General features: G+C 38.4%; 1 protein-coding gene across 1 annotated transcript in view; it reads left to right on the top strand.

Moving 5' to 3' along the window:
• ATG10 (autophagy related 10) overlaps window positions 1-19,442 on the top strand; it is a gene marked incomplete at its 3' end in the record, with an annotated part of 54,414 nt that extends 34,972 nt beyond the window's left edge. Inside the window, exon 3 of the mRNA XM_009878413.1 lies at window positions 19,316-19,442. Coding sequence (XP_009876715.1) covers window positions 19,316-19,442 — 127 coding nt within the window. The remainder of the gene's footprint in view (window positions 1-19,315) is intronic.
• Between the last annotated feature and the right edge of the window lie 338 nt (window positions 19,443-19,780).

Genomic DNA, 19,780 nt, shown 5'->3' with positions numbered 1-19,780 from the left:
CAGTTTTGACAGTGGTGAAAGCTGTGAAGGTCCTAGGCTGTGTTGTACAGTCACCTGAAACATGGTTGTGTTAATGTTGTTCTGTGATTAAAGGTGGCGCTTACCTTTGATAAACCGTTAAGCAGAGTTTGTACTGATTTCAATTTTAATATTAAATTGTTATGAAAAGGACTTGCTAAACATGTTCATATTTTACTGTTGGATGATTACAGCTTGATAACACTTGGATTTTCATTTTGGAATGTTTGCTTTTGAAAGTGAAAACATCATTAATATGTCTTGCGTATTTTACTGTTCTAAGGATTGCTGATGTTTGTAAACAGTTTGCCTACAGAAACTTCAGAACTGGTTTTGAAGTTATTTTGCTAAAATAGTGAGTTGTAAAGTAGCTAATTATTGTCTGAGTGTTTGGAAGTACACAGCATTTTGGCACTAGGAATCAGAATAATTAAATTAAACTCTCAGTTCTGTTACGAATTTACCGCGTAAGCTCGATCAAAGCACTTCACCTTTTTATCTCAGATTTCGCAGAGTAGCTTGTGTTTGGAGGCAGTAGAAGTTAAGAAAACAAAGTAACTTGGTAAAAGAGTAGTCTTGATACAGAATATGCAGTGAACTTTATAGTGCTACTTTGTATTGAAAACCACCTTATAGTATTCAATAAAACTATTGAAGCAAGAGCTTTACCTCGAATTAATCCATCATTGCATTTTAATGTTTCCTTTCCTTTCAGCTATTCCTATCTTAAACAAGAATAGATATATTTAGGATCTTGCCCTTTCCTGCTATATGTTGGCTTATTACTGAAAATTTTTGCCTATTTTGAAAAAAAGTTGGAGCTGTGGAACAAGCAAATATGTTTCAACGTAAGAAAATAATCATATAGGTAAAGACTGTGAGGATAAAAATCTCAAGAGTGAGCTATTTGATATTTATGTTATGGATAATCAACCTATACTTTGAAGTTATAGCAAACTGTGTTTCACAGTAGAACTGTATATATCCAGTGTTAGTGCGGTGGTCTACATTCTTCTGTGTGACAGATTAGAACATGTAGCATTAAAAAAGGGATAAATTCGACCCCATTTTTCTTGGTTTTTATTGTCATCCAATTTTAATTTTACAGTTTTCCCTGACTGGAGGAGAGGGGGAAACATTATGTTGCCCAAATGAAACACGTTGTATGATGTGAGGAATCCTTACCGTGTGTTCTGTAGTAATGGGAGCATGTTTATCATTATGGATTCCCCTGCTGCAGGTTGTTTATTCGGCTTGAGTAGCAACTATGTTTTCTATTGGAATACTAACATACTGTATTGTACATAGTTACACATTTCTCTGGTGACCCATATCTCTGAACTGTTGGAGACCAATTTAAAATGAAGAAAAAAGAAGTGACATTAGAGAAGGACTAGAGGACTAGCTTAACCCTCTCCAACCCCAAATTTAGTTTGAAATACAACTTCCTTTTGGAGGTCTGCATCTCTAGGGAGAGTGGGCAGAAAATATGATGTTTTTTTTCTTGCTGGGTGTGTTCTAAGTCCTTAGAAGAGGGGAACAGGTTGCATAAATGTTTATACTCAAAGGGAAAACCCAGAAGATTGTTTCTAATTCCATTGAAATACAGACATTTGAAAAAGCTCTATGAGAAAAATATAAGAAACTTTTGGAAGTGTCTCAGTGATATGGCAAGTCTACACCAAGCATTCTCTACCATCAGGCCAGACCAGCAAAGTGCTGCTGGTGTGGGCATAGCCACCATTAACGGTTTCCACTGCCAGAGCATCCCCGGCCCCAAATGAGTCAAGCTTGGCTGATAAAACCGCTGATAGGTCTGTATTGATTGCACCTCCTGCACTGTATTCGAGGCTGCTGCTATCTCAGTTCTTCATGTTACTGAGCAGCTTAGATGTTTTAGGTGATACATGAGGCAGATCTGTAGAGACGGTAGATGCTTGGACTCTAGATCTTGGGGACTGGTCTGTTTTGAAGTTAGTCCTTTGATTTTATTTTAATTTAGATTTGTGTATTGTCAGTTATTTTCAGAGGCAAAGAATAAAACTGATGTAGCCATTGCCTTCTGTGTGGTGAGTGGCAGTAATTTGATTTTGGTTTTACATTCTGTCATGTAAATGCATACTTTGGCTCTTGAAGTACTTTCCCAGTGTGCTCGGTATGTTTGCGTAGTAAAAGCCTAATAAAAGGTTTTGCAGTGTCCTCAGTATCAATATGAAATAAATGAATTTTCTTTGACTAGTAAGTTATAATTGAAATCAGGTTTATAAGCATGCAGTTCTGTCTTCCTTAGTGCTGTAGAGATACTGTGGCAGACGTGAAGGTGTTAGAGATTTTTTTAATGGAAAATTAATTTTCTAGAAACTCAATTTTTTTTCAGGAATTATTTTTTCTAATTAGACAAATGGAAATGAAGAAGCTTACATAGGAGCAGTTTAACCATACTGTGTGAACCTGTATAAAACTTTTCTGATTTTTTTTTCTAGCAACAGTTGTGTATATATGCTGCGTTGCCCAGCACAGCTTTTTTGTTGTTTGTTTTTTTAGATCTTTCCTTGCATGCACTGTTGAAGAAAATGGCATTATACTGCTTTTGGTCTTTATGGGCAGTGGAGTATTGAAGTGCCTTTGAATGCCTCAAAGCAGAGATAGGCTGGCTAGAAACTCTTGTTTTATGGGTAAGAATTGGATGTGCATTAGGTAATACAGACTGCCAGGATAATCAGACTGAATATCCAGCTGATTCTAAGTGAATTGATTCAGCAGATCCGTATGTCAGACTGTAATTTGGGAATACTACATTCTCTTTTTTAATATTTACCATCTCTAAAGTTTTTGTCACATGAAAAAATGTTTGTGTTAACTTTTGTGTCAATTAAAGAAGAAACATGTTAAAACGATGAAATTTCCTGTGGAATGGAAATTGTGGTATTTGGTCAGAACTCAGTATTTTGAGTTCTATTTTGTTTGTGTAAAACATGGTTGAACAAATGAGATCTGTGAAGTGTGTAGGGCATCCATAGTGGTAATAGGAGAATGAGAGGCATTTGTCCTTTGATTTGTTGATACTGTCAATACTTTTTTGACAAAAGAGGGTAAGTGGAGCTGAGATCAGCTTGTGGGTAATCTTGATGTGGTAACACTTGTGTTATAAACTCTATTTCCTGTAACAGTTTCTCTCTCCTGCTCTATTGTCTGTGCTTCCAGCTTTGTATCATCAGCAAAATTTGTCAACAAGTTCTTGCTTTTGTGCTCAGATTATTAAGGAATATTTTAACTAAGGTTACTTCACAGACCATTTTCAGCAGTTAGTTGACTGTCTCCTGGTCAATAATTCTTCATTTAGCATATCCCATTATTATCTCCCCTTTTTTTTTCATTTTCTTGTGTATTAAATTTTTAACATAATCCCCATATTCTCCAGTTTAAATACTTGTTTCCCACTTGGCACAGTATCAAATGTTTTGCTGAATCCATACAGACTGAATCTCCTGTATTTCCTTGTCCGCTAATTTAGTCATCTTATCAGAGGAAGTTATCACATCAGCTTGGCAAGCTCTTTCTTTGGTGAACCAGTGCTGTTTCTATATAACTCTGTATGTTTAATTACTTTTTCCTTCAAAAGTGCTTCTAACTCCTGTATGCGCTGAAATCAGACAATGGTTGCCTAAGTAGGTTTTTTTTTCCCCTTTCTGAAATGCAAATATGTCAATTGTTATTTTTCGTTCAGATATTAGCACTCCAGCATGACCTAGTAATAAAAAAAAGTTGCTGCTGGATCTGTACCTTCATGTGTCCATTCTTTTAGACTTTTAGACTGGGGCTCATTCCCGACCCCCTCCTTTATTCTCATTCCATCGACCAAGGTATGTGTTGGCTATCTGTCATAGTATAAATGTACCTTCATTAACCACTGTATCGTGCTCCTGTCTTCTACCATAGTGCTCTGGATGTGCATGCTGGGTGCTGAAACAAAATCTGAAATTAGTTGTGGGACTCTTCCTTTGTTATTTTTAATTTAAGCCTCAGTCTTACTACATTTATGCACCAGTTTCTTCCTTGTTTTTCCTCTACTGATGTCTATTGAGTGTTTTGCTGTTTGTAAGTGTAAATGCAGCTTGAATTTTGACAGTTCTTAATTTCTTCTTCTAACTGAGACTTCAAGAAATTAAGAACTGCCAAAATTTAATTTAAGCTTTTTTTGCTTACCATTCTTCTTTTCTACTATCTGTAGGGTCTTTCTGTATCTTCTTGTTATCCTTTCTGAGGTGATTATTCAATCAGTTAAGCCTGCAGCTTTATGTGGGTATTTTTCAGCTGTTCAGGGTGTAAATTTTAGGCACTTTATCTCTGTTTTAAATAAATCTAAGCCTTTTCCAACTTTCAGTCCTTCACCTTTTTAAATTGGCCGCTTTAACTCATTATCTCCCTTAATTCACAAATATTTTAAAATACTTTACAGATTTAGAAGAGCTTTTCATGGGCAGTGTATTTCAACAGATACTCAGTACACGAGGAACCGTAAAATACCTGTTCTGTCATCATCTGCATATTTCAGGCCAAACCACATTTCTTAATTCATTATACGGAGTGGAGATCTGTTGTAAAATACCAACAGCCGCTTCTTTAATTTGTAAAATTCCTAACTGATCCTAGAAAGCTGATCATGCTCTGATCTTCTGTCCAAGGCATTAAAATTTAAGTGATCTCTGCTAGTCTGACAGTGGAGAGATTTGCACCTGATTTACAGTTTTGCAATTGGTTGATTTTGAGAGTTTGAGCAAGGCACGACAGTCAACTAGCTTAGTATCATGTACACAGCGGTCTTTCTGTAATTGTACTTAAATGTAGCTGAAATCTGTTTAGTCAGGTTTATTCTACATAAGCAGCCATCCTGCAGTCATCTCAAAACTTTGTTAATCCATATTGTCCTGGTTTATCAAACAACTGTTTGATAAATTTCCAGGAGGGAGATTAGGCCTGAATGGAGCTGTGTTGATGCCCTCAGGAGAAGACCAGCTAAAGACGAATGAAACATATCACAAGATGCCTTGTGTGAGCATGGTGATGACATGAATAGATGGAATGGAAAAGTCATTCTTTTTTGTTAATTCATATATTTTTTTGGTGAAGAAATAATTCAAAAATTGCATCTAAGAAAAAGCGACTGTTGTCAGTATTAGAAACATTTTCTCCCTCAGTTCCTGGTTGGACTAATCTCTCTAACAGTATCTGAGAGATTTCTAACCAAGTCAAATCCTGTCAGTCCTATTTGTACTCTTATATGTCCTTTTTTTATAATTCTTCTCACAGATGATTTTTGACCCGAGCTGGTGTCTTCATCCACATTGCTGATATTTCACTGCTACATTCACAGCTGCAATATATGAAAGCACTTTCTCTGAAAGGGAGATCCTAATGTGATATCTCGCACCAGCCATCCACTAGACATCTCTGGCTCTTCCCTTGTTGCCACAGTTCTTGAATCAGTATTCTGACACTGTCGGTGCTTCCTTTTGACCTCTTCCTCTCTGCTATGTAACTCAAATACAGCCCTTTCACCAGCTCTGACCACCAGTTTCGGGGATCGTAATTCCTGTCTGCTAATGATGTTTCCAGCACTTTGCCTTTGTTTTTTATTTTTTTATTTATATTTTACTATTTTTTGACTTACAGTTTACTCTGTTTGGATGACAGACAAGTCTTTCACAGTGCTTTTACCCCAGTTTTCTGTTTAAAACACTAACTGTACTGGAGATGGCTGTAAAACATGCTGAAATGATGCCTTTTTGTTGAGAGAAGTCAATTTTGGGTAAATGCATACCAACAATGAAACATTCCCTAGCGTTACCAAGTTAATCACTGAGTTGTCTGTTGATCAACACTATGATCTTATGTCTCTGTCTTCCTTCCCTTGAAAAGGCAAATCCCAGCGGATCACAAAATTTCCATGAGAAGTTCCAAGGAACCTTCATTTCTTGGAACGTTTTCCTCTGCCTGGTATAGTGGTCTGTGAGTCATTTATGTAGAAATGCTTATTTATGGTTTGTGTCAGTATGAGGGACACGCAGTGGAGTTTCCCATGATTCGTCTCCATTTCGGGCTTGGAAGTGACATATTGAGTGACAAAAAAAAAAGTGTGGTACTGCTGCTGACTCTCTGTCCTGTGTGCTGAACGAGGTGGGGAGTCTTTTGGGAAAGAATAACTGTCTGGTATAAAAAACAAACTCCACATATTTACACTCAGGTTGTGCATAGGTATACTAGCACTTGTGGACCTACGCATTGATATAAAAGGCCAAAATCTGCCTTTTTTCTCTAAACTGCATGCAGTCCTGTAAAATTCAGCATATGAAAGAAGTACTGGGGAACTGATTCCTACAGCCATAAATTCTGGATCTGCTCACATATTACTTCCAGACTCAGCAAGTCAGAACTACAGAAGTCCTCTTTTACCTGAAACATTACAGAACAGGGACCTCAGCACTACTGTTTGAAATATTGTATGGGCACCAGGCCTCTTTTCTAAAATTATTCCTTCAGGGATTGCAGTTGAGTTGCAGAGACCTATAAACAGAAGTTAAGAAAAAATCAATTAAGTTGTGTCTTTGATATTGGTGCAGCACTGCCATCCGTAGCCTCTGCCTTATGAGCAAAGTTATTGTATAGGATGTAAAAAACACGTTCAATGTATTTTTAGTTGCTTCTTCTTCCCCTACTTCCTTTGTTTCAGCACATGACTGGAGTTTAATATTTAGGAAAGCATGCTCTTAGGTGATTTTAGATTAATTCCTTTACATAACCAGAAATAATTTTAGTAGTAAATATCTTGCCATTTCTGTGGGACCCTATATGGGGTACATGCAGCAGCATGCAGTATGATAAAGGGTTCTTTCAGCAAATGTTTAGGAAAATAATTTCCAAGAGATGTGCACACGATTAGAATTACTGAGTGCTCTCCTCTTCAGCTTCCTGTTTTGGAATTAAATGCCTTCGGGACACTTGGAATATCTCAGTTTTGAAAAGCAAGAGCAATTTAACCAATTAAATACTTCATCGTCTTAGCTATGATTTCAGTTAGTTGTAAATAGGGACACAAGTGTTTGAAAGAATCCCTGTGATACCTCAATCAAATTGAAGGAATAAATTAACTCCAGTAGCCCTAGAGTAGCTTTTGAGGGAAACGAGAGCAGATGAAACATAGCAACAGTCAGAGAAACGTTCTGGCTCTTTCTCTGCTCATGTGTACAGTTAGTAGCTCCTGCATTGCTTCTTGTATCCTGCATTTCGGATCCTGTGGAGTACTGACCAAATCACTTTCTGCTATGCTCAGGGAAGTTGAAGCTGTGGAGACTCTCACACTTTGCTCTCTCAGAACACAGAAATCTCTGCAGAGGCTGGTAGGGCAAGGCATCGTTAACTGGGGCCCTGCGGTACCTGGGCTCTGTTCCCCGCTCCAGCGGACGTTCAGTGGCTCACACAAAGTGTGCCAGGAGAGCCGTCACCTCAAGTGCCTTCTGGCTCGGTGTCTGAAGTGCTTTTCTGAGGGAGGGGAAATGTCCCTCGTTTCCCCACACAGAAGGAGGAAAACGAGTTGAATGCAGGATTGAGGGGGAGGAGGCAAAGACTCCAACTCTCCTTTTCCTTCTCAAGTTTTCTGCTGCTCCCAAAACAGAAAAGAGGAAACTTTTTTTTTTTCAGATCAATTTGCTAATAGTTCCAAATATTTTATATAGCTTATTTATAAAGTTTGAGGGAAGATTTAGAAATGCTTATTGAACAGTTGCATACGGAAAAATGTCTTCAGATCCTTCCACCTAGTACTGAGCAATTCAACTACAAGAATTCCCTGAAATGACATAAATTAATGTATTCAACAGCTCACCCATTATGTGGATACTGCATCTGTGTAAAATTGCTGTAGTAGTGCTTGCTACATGTGAGCTTGGCCAAGTGTAGCTACATACAGTGCATCATTTCTTGATTTTCATAAACCTTCTACTACAGTAGTGTTGTCTGGTGATTGTATTTGTGTAGTCTTGCTGACCATTACAGGTATTTTCCACCACCTACTGCAGTGGATATATTTGAGTATTCTTAATTCTGTACCAGGCTTTTGTGTCAAACAAAACAGATTTTGCATGAAGGCTGTTAGAAGATTCAGTCCAGACAGACACATTGGAAATTATTTATATAAATTGTCTTTAAAGAACTGTAAAGCAAATTTCAAATTCTTAGTTTTAACGTGTACATGGCTTCAAGGTGTGCTTGTATTGAGTCATACAGAACTCTTGGTGGTGTCCTACTATAGCTGAGATCCTTTTCTACACTTGTGTGTTTTCTTTATTTTTCCATAGAAGCCTCCCAACCATATTATTCAGCCATAGGAGTAGAGTATAACTGTCTTTATTGTTAGATAATGCCTTAACAAGCGATTTTTAATTTCAAGACTGTATTGCATTATGTCTTCTCGTTTGAATTTGGTGAATTTTAGCTGTATTTTGTCAAACTACAATTACTTTTTTGTGAAGCTTGCTAGTAGTTAAATTTACATGGAGGTCTATTATGTACTGTATTCCTGGAAATTAATAGTATTGTGTAATACAGCATGGCAGTTTTCAAGATCACATTAATAAAATAAGTAATTTAGTAAGTATTTTCTTTTCAGCCACTATGAATGTCCCCAAAATACATTTGGGCTGATTGTGATCAGTGACAATTGATAACATTATATTTATTAATACTTAGAATATTTTTACAGGATATTTTGTTTGAAAATGAACTGTAGGGTTTTTGACCTGCCCAAATCTGAATTCAGAGCTTTGCATTTCCTATGTAGCAGTGATTAGAGACCAGAAATCAATTACATCTGTATTACATCATATATTAATTAAAGAAACAAATTTTCAGAGGAAGCAAAAACTGAATTTGTTCGACTTGGTAGGTTCTGGCCCTTTTGCAGAAAAAATACATTTATTATATGTATATGTTTCCAAAAAGAAAACAGTATTGAATCCTAATAAGCTACTAGTTTTATATAAGTGTAGCAAAAAATGCAGATAATTTTTTATTTTTCTGGAATTTACAAGGAAATACGTAATTATTTTGACTGATAGTTAAAATCTTTGAATTAAGATTATTTTGAATTTGAAACAGATCATTATTTTTTAATTTTCTCTTCCTGTTACCTTAATAAGAGAATAATATATATGCTTTAGCCTTAACTTATAGTTAATTTAATGAGATCTCTCATATTCAAATAAGCCAGTTGTAATCCGTCTACGTTGTTTATGATCATTATTTCTAATTGTTGTGCTTATATAACATGGGCTATAGCCGAGCATCGATTAGCATCTCCGGTGACTTCTAAGTGTATCTTTTTGACAGATACTGACTTAATCAGTTCCTACTTCCTTTTTCAGCTAGGTAGCATGCAACTTGTGTGCGTACTGCAGTTTGTCACTGTCCCGGTGACACGGCCTTTCTCTTAGAGTGTCCTGAGTGGGATATGGTCAGGGGAGCCTCCCTGAAGCACTTGCCCGGCCCCACTGTGTTGGCCAAACCCTGCAGAAGAGCAAGGGACCCCAGAACCTCAGCATCCCTGCTTCCCCTTCAGCTGCTTTTATTGCTAACCTTTAGCATCGCATTTCTTGTTTTCACGATGCCAGATTTTTGTGACAATTTGAGCGTTTCTGTCTGTAACTTTCTCACTTGAATTACTGCTAAACACTGTCTGTCAGTCTTGGCACCGTTTTCATACAGTTTCCCATCTGAGAAATTAATGAGGGTTTGAGTTTGTCTTCTATAAAGTAAAGGTTTGTAGGCATTTGCTGTCAGTCTCCTCATTGAATTAAGCGTGGCCAAAACTGGTTTGCTGCTGAGATTCTCAAAGCAGAAATAATAATCGTTGTTCTAAAAAAAAACAACTGACCTAAAATACAGCTGAAGTGCTACCTCTGTCTTCTGGTGTAGCAATTTTTTTTTCTTTTTGCCTAGTATAGAGCATGTTATTATGAAGCCTAGAGTCCAATCCTGGAAGAACTTCGGTTCACAAAAACAATAATCATGTGAAGTAGTACTTAACCTTGAGGTAGTAACTGTTCCCAATTTGTACAAATGCAAGATAATGGCAAAAATAATGGAAAAATGCTTCAATTTGGTTTATGTTTATCTGGATAAAACTCAATAATAAAAAGCTTATGTGGGAATTTTAATTTCTTTTCTCTATTAGTGGTTGCAAGCTAACTACAAGAATGTGTATTTATACCTTTCTTGAGTTTTGGAAACTCTGTGCACTCCTGAGTATGTGTGCAGCTTGTTCCATACAGTAGCACTATAGTAGACTGGCATGTTTTACAGGAATTTTTAGTGATGGCTTGTGAGTGAAATTCCAAAACTTTCAATTTAGTGTAATTTTCTTGTTGTAATCCTAGAGCAGGAAAATTCACAAATCTAAGTCACTAGCGGTTACGTCTAGTAAAGGATGTGGATGCACTTGGCAGCTCTGGCCAAAATGTTATCCAGAAAAAAGCTATCTCACCTATCCCTTAACATGGGATGTACCTGAGGACCCTGGGAATCAGTCCCAGGTTGGTCGCGCTGTGAACGTCCATGGCCCATCTCGCCCTTAGGACCAGATGTGGCAAGGCTTCTGAGAACACAGTTGCCAAAACGTGCCATGCAAATGATGTCAGAGGAGATGATGGTTGCCCTGTGGTATGAGGGATCTTACAGGTGATATTGATTTCATTGTCCCCTTTGGCAGAGAGGCTGGAAGCCGACACACAGGATGTTAAGGTTTGTGGAAGCTGTTGCCGTCTTATGGAATAATCAAGTGTAAGTTGGGTGAGACAGAGGAAGGAAGACGAGGCTGAAGTTTCTGTCCCTGCAGAGGAACATGTGCAGGATGGTCTATGCACCTTACCTGTTCTACATGACTCTTCTTACAGAAAGGCTAAAGGCAAAAAAGAGGAAGTATGGGCACCACGATCTCTAATTGCTTTTTGTATCACCATGCTTAGAAAGAAGGACTGCTGTAAATGCCTTATTCCGAGGAATAATATTGTCAAAGAGTACTGGTTGGAGGTAGTGGAAATAAGAGCATCTCTACAGGTTACAGGTGAAGTTGCCCTGTTTGTCTGCGAGGTGTGTGTCTGTAGCTTTGTGTGCATCCTTCTTTTAACAATTTCAGATACTCTAGGTTTAGTCCATCATTCCTAAGCACGTGGGGCCTGTCTCTCCCTTTAATTACTTTGCCACATGTCCTGGCTTCTCTGGATGTTAATTGTGGTTTCCACTGGAAGAGGTTTCCTAATGTGCTGTGTCTTAGTGCTTCATACCTGTTCAGAATGGAGTCTCTCGTACTTGCTACATAAAAAGGGAGAAGTTTCTTCTAGGGGTGGAGAGGAGCCACCAAATTCTGCATTTTATATATGACAACCTGGGACGGGTGAAGAATGATTTTGAAATAATTCCCCACTTTTATGTGAAGAAAAAATTCACAACTGTTCTGTTTTCATGGTCCATTGCTTCTTTTGCTTGGATACGTTTTGCTTTCACTTGTGATAGCAATTTTAAGACAAATCTAATTTCCAGCCATTAGAAGCAATTGTTAATGCATGAGGGGCTTGTGCAGTTTTATGAGCTGTGTCTTTCTGGGGTGGAAGTCTTGGTTTTAGCCTTTTGATATGCCTTGAATAACAAAAGGCTCTGGGGTTTTTTTCTTAGTAACCTGTATTTTGAAGTCGATACGCCAGAGGGGTGGATAAGCTGGAGAAATTGGGAGTATTGGTGGATGAAAAGCTGGACATCAGCCACCGATGTGTGCTCACAGCCCAAAAGGCCAGTCACATCCTGGGCTGTGTCAAAAGCAGCATCATGGGCAGATCAAAGGGAGGTGATTCTGCCTCTCTGCTCTGCTCTGCTGAGACCTCACCTGGAGTGTGAGGTCTGTGTCTGGTTCTGGAGCCCTCAGCACACGAATAATGTGGACCTTTTGGAGCAGGGCCAGAGAAGGCCACAAAGATGATCAAAAGGCTGGAGCACGTCTGCTACGAGGACAAACTGAGAGAGTTGGGGTTGTTCAGCCTGGAGAAGAGAAGGCTCAAGGGAGACCTTATTGCAGTGTTTCCGTACTTAAAGAGAACCTATAAGGAGGATGGGGGCAATCATTTCAGCAAGGCCTGCTGTAAGAGGACAAAGAGTAATGATTTTAAACTAAGAGTGGGGAGATTTAGACTGGATATCACAAAGAAGTTCTTTACAGTGTGAGTGGTGAAACCGTGGCACAGGTTACCCAGAGAGGTGGTGGAGGCTCCATCCCTGGAGGGATTTTGAGGGCAGGCTGGATGGGGCTCTGAGCAACCTGATGTAGGTAAAGATGCCCCTGCTCACTACCGGGGAGTTGGACAAGATAACCTCTAAAAGACCCTTCCAACCCAACACATTCTATGATTCTATTAAATCTGTCATTCTAAAAATGGCTGGACATCTGAAGAGTGTCAGGGTGCTGACCTGCAGTCAGATTTTCCTTTTGGATATGAAGTATTCCAGGGATCCGTGTGCTGGTAGGAAAAAGGCACTTTGGACACAGCATTTACTAACATTGACTAATTTAAGGGCTGCTTGCTTTCTTGGTTGAGGGACAGTATTTAAGCAGGCTCTTCAGCTGGTAACTGAACTTAAAGAAATTCAGGGTAGCAGGGAGGATTTTGTAGCTGCATACAGAAAACAAGTCTGTAAGGTAGCTTTATTATTCTTTAGAACTCTTTTGTTATCCTCATATTGCCTTGTCTGTCATTAATGATGGTGTGCTGAAAAACACATAGAGATTGTTGGTTTCCCCATATATAATTCACATAAAAGAGCAATTTATTAATGTATATAAAAATACTGCAACTGGTGGCAAAGGCATTTGTACACCATTCTTCTTAGACTTAAATTATTCAAGAAGATGTCCACATTTTTATGCATTTTTACAGGCCATGATGTAGTGGGCGAAGTTTGATTCAAGCCTATAAATTTTAGCATAACATGAATATTTAATAGTGAACAGAAATACTGACAATCACTTAATGAAAACTGAAATTCTCCTACGATATTAAAATTAAAAAGAAATGTGCCAGGACAGTTCTGAGATGCTTGCAAGTTTTGTTTTCTTTTTTTTTTTTCTTTTTTCTCATCATGTTTAGTTTTGCAAGATTTTTTTTTTTCATTTTCTGGGCCTCCTTGCAATTTTGAAGTAATACTCAATTTTGAGACTTAAACCACCGGGCACACTATCAGCTCACCCTTCACTCATACACCCAAGCTCCTGTCTCCTGCAGTCCTCCAGTTTACACGGACAATCCCAGCTGGTCGCGAGGGCACGTGGTAGCCTGCTGCCTAGAAGCCCGACTTTACTCTTCCTTGACCAGGGTTACCTTGCTGACTACTGCGACTCCACGGTGCGTTTTCAACGTGGAAGGGAAAGGGAGGATTAGATCCAAAGATTCGACATCTGTGTAAGGGTGGGGGTGACTTGAGACTCTGCAGTGAAGGAGGGACAAAAACCGGCAGCAAAATGACCTGCAGAGACTAGACCCGTGGGGGCTGCAGGCAAAAAAGTGAGACACGGTCCTAATAAATATGGAGAACACCCAAGAGGAAGAATAAAGAGTGCAGATAGAATCTCACCACACTGCCGCACCCTCCACGTTAAGCTCTGTTTTAATTCAATCTGATGAACGCTCTCCTACCATTCAGTTTTTGTGTTCAGATCTCCCTACTTGCCAAAGGGAAAGTGTTGAATGGGGAGGGGAGCTGCTCCCTTGAAAGCTCTTCTGCTTCACACGGTAGCACACTGGAGAAACAGCAATACATTTGTTTTAAACTTTAGAGGCTAAAATGAAATTAAGTGTAAATGTATTCCAAGCAATGAAATCAGATTTGCTTGCTAATCAAGATTGCATGTCCTTTTTTCATGGCCCCTCACAATGAAACTAGCAGTACCAGTAACCGTGCCTGCGTCACCTCTTCCTCCCTTTCCTGCTTGCAGCCCAGTCCTGCCGTGGTCCTGCTGGAGAATTTCCCAGGAGGCTGGCCTACAGCAGGAGGAAATAGAGGTCAAGACAGCAAGGAAAGAGATGAGGAACATGGAAATTGGGAGAAAGGCAGCAGTGACTTGAGATGCAGGATAAGTGTGCCTGCTGTTCTTTAAACTACTTCTCTTAGCTTTTTCCTCCAAAATGGCATTTTGGGCCTGCTTCTGCATTTCAAAGGGAATCTGGGCTGAGCAAGGAAGGCTCTGCGGGTGAGGTGGTAATTCTTTTGCTTCGCAGTTTCTGAGGTAACTCTGTTGCTTCCCAGTTTACCCTGTCTGTCACTTCCCTGGCCCTTCCCTTTCCTTTGGAGCTCTCCCTCCAAAGGTCACCTGCCTTAACCCTTACCTTCCTGTTACTCCTCAGTTTGCAGAGCATGCTTACTACTGGATAGTATCAAAACACACTATTAACTCTCTCCTGCTGTTAAATTAACTTGTTACCAGAGGGTTTAAATTTGCCCTCTTAATCAGGAGAAATGAAAGTAGTACAAATGTCGTTTTACCTTCAGAATTACACGTGGCATCAATTCTTATCTATTGATTAAATAATCTAAAGGATCAAATTGACTTAATTTGTTTAGAGGATATTTAAAGGCTGAGAACAATTTTATATCAATTAAAATTAGTGATAATTCCTTTATGATGGAACTGATGTAATTAGGATTAATTAGGTAGTTGCTACTTATCTTTTTTCTAATACATACTTTGTTTTTAAACATCTACTCAATAGTCCATTATGATAGCATGTGAATGATTTTACGTGAGAGCAATAGAGGAGCAGATGCTTCCTGATGACAGCTTCCCAATTTGTTTAGGAAACAGCCAGTGAGTCCTGGATTCACATTAACCTGAAGCATGGCAAGCGTGCAAAGAAATTTGTAAAGCAGAAACAAAAAAATGGAGAAATCAGTTTATTTCATAGCATTTTTAATGACTGCAATTTGGTCACACCCCCTTTTTTTGTTAGTATATAAGTTTTTTGAATGCGGATATGTTCGTTTTATCTTTACAATAACTAAGTGAAATTATGAATTTGTTTTGTAATGTGTGTATGTATATGAATGTTTTGCAGCAGTGACAAGATCTTCTGGAAGTTAAAATTGATTTCAAGATTGTCTATTACAGTGACTAAAACATTAGCTCAAAAAGAGGTAGAACAACAGCGTATGTAAAAAAGGAAAGTAGAACAATTACCTGAAGAAAAAAGAGGAATAGGCTATTATATGATGTATATAAAAATAAAATTCTCGATGTTTTTCTTATTTTTTTTTTATGTTACACCTACATTTTTTATTTATGGCTTTTTCAGTATTTGGTTAAAGAGTGAAAAATAATTCTCTTCTTTTAGGCTGACATAAAACTGAGGCTCCATGACTTTATGCAGTTGAGCGTAGATATTTAGATTTCCAAAGACTGCCTGAAATGACCGTATTTCTTTTATGTATCTCATCAGCAAAGTTCATGTCATCAGCTAGAGAGATACCATGAAAACTCTCAGGCTCAAAAATGTACTTCGTCTGCATAAATACTGTGTGTCATACTTAGAGAGACTGTAAAGTGCAGGATTACACATCAACACTATGTCTTTTTATGTAAGAAATCTTGAAACTGTTTGTTGGAAGTAAAGGGATTAGAGGTAGCCCTAAGAAGGATTCAGTAATCGGCCTTTGCATGCAGATCACAAGTACAGTGTGCCCACTAGAAACAGCAGAAAAAGAGATCTGAGAAACTTATTTTAAGTAAGTTTAGAAACTTTGTAGTACACTGAAGTCTGTTGTTTTACAGACCAGAGGAGTAGTGGTCTTAAAAAAAAAAGCTTAAAAGCTTGTTTTAGCTTTGAATTCAGCTGGATCGCAGAATCATAGAGGCGTAGAATAACAGAATGCATTGGATTGGAAGAGACATTTAAATGTCATCTAGCCCAACCCCCTGCCATGAGCAGGGACATCTTTAACTACATCAGGTTGCTCAGAGCCCCATCCAGCCTGGCCTTGAATGTCTCCAGGGATGGGGCCTCCACCACCTCTCTGGGCAACCTGTGCCACTGTCTCACCACTCTCATTGCAAAGAACTTCTTCCTAATATCCCGTCTAAATTTACCCTCTCTTAGTTTAAAATCACTGCCCCTTGTCCTCTTACAGCAGGCCTTGCTGAAATGATTGCCCCATCTTCCTTACAAGTTCCCTTTAAGTGCTGAAAGGAATGCTCGGTTTGAGAAACTACCTAAACTGTCTGTAAAAAAATACAGGATAATGGAAAATAAATGTGTCCACACATATTCCACTCTCCAAAAGAGTAAAGCAGTAAAGCTGCCTTCTTCCCTTCTCTGCTGCCTCTCCTGCCATCAGACCATACGTCTTCTGGGAAGGCCACTTCGGGATAAAATCACCTTTCTCTGGAATTACAGGATATTCTGGGAAGTACCTCGCTGTCTAATTTTCATCTGGCAATGTCAGGGATTCTTATAGATTTCTCAGTGGCCATTTCAAGGAACAATGAAGTTAGAAAGTCTCTTCTTTGTTTTCCTTTTCCTAATCTCACAAATGAAGACAGAAGTTAGCAGCTGAAATCTATGCTAACCCAGGAAGCTGAATTCTTAATGATGAAGTTGCTCCTAGCTTAATTTATGACTTTCTGAGATAGTAAGCATTTTCATAAAGTGTGTTTTTCCTAAGGGTATACAAGTTTGGGTATTTAATTTTTGAGTGAGTATTAACTTGGGTTTTTTTTTTCCTTAAGTATTTGGAAATAATAAAGTAGATGGCTTTTTTTTATAATTTAGTCTAAAAGAGTCACAAATTAAATATCAATATTTATGTTAGGGTGTACAATAATATTTATATGCAGAAAGCAGGAGAGAGAAGTATGTATGTACGGTGAGCTTTTTTCTAAAACAATAGTATTTAATATATGAACAGATAGTCTTGCCATTTCCAGGAGAAGTATATTTTTAGGGTCAGATAAGCTAGTGACAAAGCAATACGAAAGGCCAGTATCTGATGAAACATTAACGTCTGTAAACAGTGTCATTTGGATTCCAGGAGATTGATCTGAAATGTTTTTTAATACAGGTTCAGTTCTGAAATGGACCCTTTCTCTTTCTCTCCTGTATGGACTTGAAAGCCAGTCTGTAGTTGCTTCTTGTTTTCTTTTCCCACAGGCTTTCTTTTACTAAAGCTAAAGTATTTTGAAAAAAGTTCAGCTTACTATAGAGAAGAAATTTCCATGTTCCTTGACAGATTTTCATTAGTTTCTATTTCACACCTGGTCAGAGGGTGCAACGTGTATGGAGAAAAAGAACTTGCCTTTTTAGTCTGTTACAGATTGACGTGGGAACAGGACACAGAATACCTGACTTTCCCTGGCCTGTGAAGTCAGGTACTGTAACCATTGTTGTCCCTTCTGGCATGTTGTCCTTAGTATCCCTTAACATACTCTTTTTAAAACTAGGTTAACAGGGAGCACTTTCTGTATTGTTCCCTTTCAGTGTTTTAAGTAACTGTTTCCTGATAAGCTGAAATCAACCATTCCTGCAGCTGTACAGAATTTCTCAGAAACCTTCTGTTCTGTGTGCATCTATGATTTTCTCATTTAACATCCAAACATGATTTTACCATACTTGATCTTTAATTTCCCAAGGTCTGGGCTTTCCATTTGTGATCTTCTATCCATATGCCTCAGCAGCATCTGGCTGTCTAATCCAGTATGTTTGGGGGAAACCACTTCTATGTGGGCTGTCAAGAAAAAAATGAAAGTATTTTATATGTCGTTACTGTTAGGTTTATCAGTTCAGCGTGACCTACTAGCGGCCTTTCAATATCTGAAGGGGGCCTACAGGAAAGCTGGAGAAGGGCTTTTTACAAGGGCCTGTAGTGATAGGACAAGGGGCAATGACCTGGAACTGGAAGAGGATAGATTTAGATATTAGGAAGAAATTCTTCACCATAAGAGTGGGGAAGCACTGGAGCAGGTTGCCCAAGTAAATTCTGGATGCTCCATCCCTGGAAGTGTTCAAGGCCAGGTTGGATGAGGCTTTGAGCAGCCTGAGCTAGTGGGAGAGAGGTGTCCCTGCCCATGGCAGGGGGGTTGGAACTATATGATCTTCAAGGTCCCTTCCAACCTTAACCGTTCTATGATTCTATGATTCTTATATCTCCTCATAGATTGATTCATTGCTGGGTCAGATATGCGAGATGAAAATGCAAAGTAGCTTAAAATTTGTTGTAAACCAGCATAATGCTCAAAGGAGGCTGGCTCTTCTTTTCTCTATGTTTATTTTTAATTATTTTCCTTGGATAGAGAGAGTAAGCTAATATTCAGTTGCTTGGCAGTAGTCAAGCTGTGAAATTACACCCAACCTGTGGGGCATTACGGTTGCTTAGTTCATGCATGTAAATTTGGAGGTTTGAAAACAGAACAAGTCCACACCCATAGTGTCTTCTTGGAAAGTTTGTTCTTTTAATCTTAATGGCATTAATTTAGTGGTTCCATTTTCAGAGATGTTGAGTATTGACAATTTTTAGAAAAGTCAACTGGGTGCTTTGCATTGCTTCAATATTAGTTTGAAATATTAGAAAATTTATGCTGCGACTGGAATGTACCTCAGTGCAGTATGTTCGTTCTGATTTATTTCAAATCTTTAGTAAACTTTACGTACTTCACACATGAAATACAGGTAAGCAGGAAAAAATTGTCTCAGATTTAGAAGTACTACTAACAAAAGCAACCTCTGGCAGTAATCCTTTAAAGAAAGTAGAAGAGAGAATTTTTGGTGGATACATTTGATTGGTCTTTTGGCAAGAAAAACCAAATTATATAAGGATACACTTTTAAAATGGTCTGTACCAATGGTAATGAGGAGAGATGCAGCCGTAGTCACCTTGTTGCACCAGTTATTGTGCTGTAAGGATTTTAAAGAGCTTTTGTCTTTTGCTTACAAAAGCAGCCTGCACTTGGAAAGACCTCACTTCTCAAATGCTTACACATAGTTCACAGTTTGTGGAAGTAAGTCTGTAAGATGTCTTTGTTGGTTTGGCGCTTCTGTGTTTTTCTTGGTAGTTGAAAAAATCCTTCAGAAATTTAAATGGGTAGTGCCATGAAGGAGGTGTTTGCCTTTATTTCTGTTTTGTGTATTTATTGAATTTATTACAGTAGTAGTAATTACTCTTCCTCTGATACAAATACAGAAGTTGATGTATTACTGTGCTATGTTTGTTTTAGGAGCCTTTGGATGATTCTCAAGTAGCTGGAGTTTGTGCAACAGAAGAAGTGATCCGCTATGAATATCACGTCTTGTACTCCAGCAGCTACCAAGCACCTGTGCTTTATTTTAGGGCGTGCTTTTTAGGTAAGATCAGTGTTCTGTCACACAAAGGGAAGAAGAAAAATATGTTGGATGCAATAGATGTTAAAAACACAGATTCTGTATTAAGCTGAGTAATGATCTGAGTAATGATCGTATGTAATAAGAAAGTAAGAGACGAGGCTCTTCATCAGTAAATTTTGTAACACTCCCGACACAGAGTTTCTGGACCTTGGAGTAGATGATATCATCTCAGCCTGAAGAAGGCTGATCTTTGGCTCCTGGCATCTTGCCTGTGTTTGACTATAACTGCTGGTAATTTTTCTTGTTCTTTTCTTTAAATGAAAAAAAAAACAACAAAAACCCCTTAAAGTTGCAGGTTT

Source organism: Apaloderma vittatum, unplaced genomic scaffold (genome assembly GCF_000703405.1).
Source record: "Apaloderma vittatum isolate BGI_N311 unplaced genomic scaffold, ASM70340v1 scaffold7791, whole genome shotgun sequence".
NCBI lineage: Eukaryota > Metazoa > Chordata > Aves > Trogoniformes > Trogonidae > Apaloderma > Apaloderma vittatum.
Note: the sequence above shows the minus strand (reverse complement) of the source record. Positions and strands in the feature narration are given on the sequence as shown.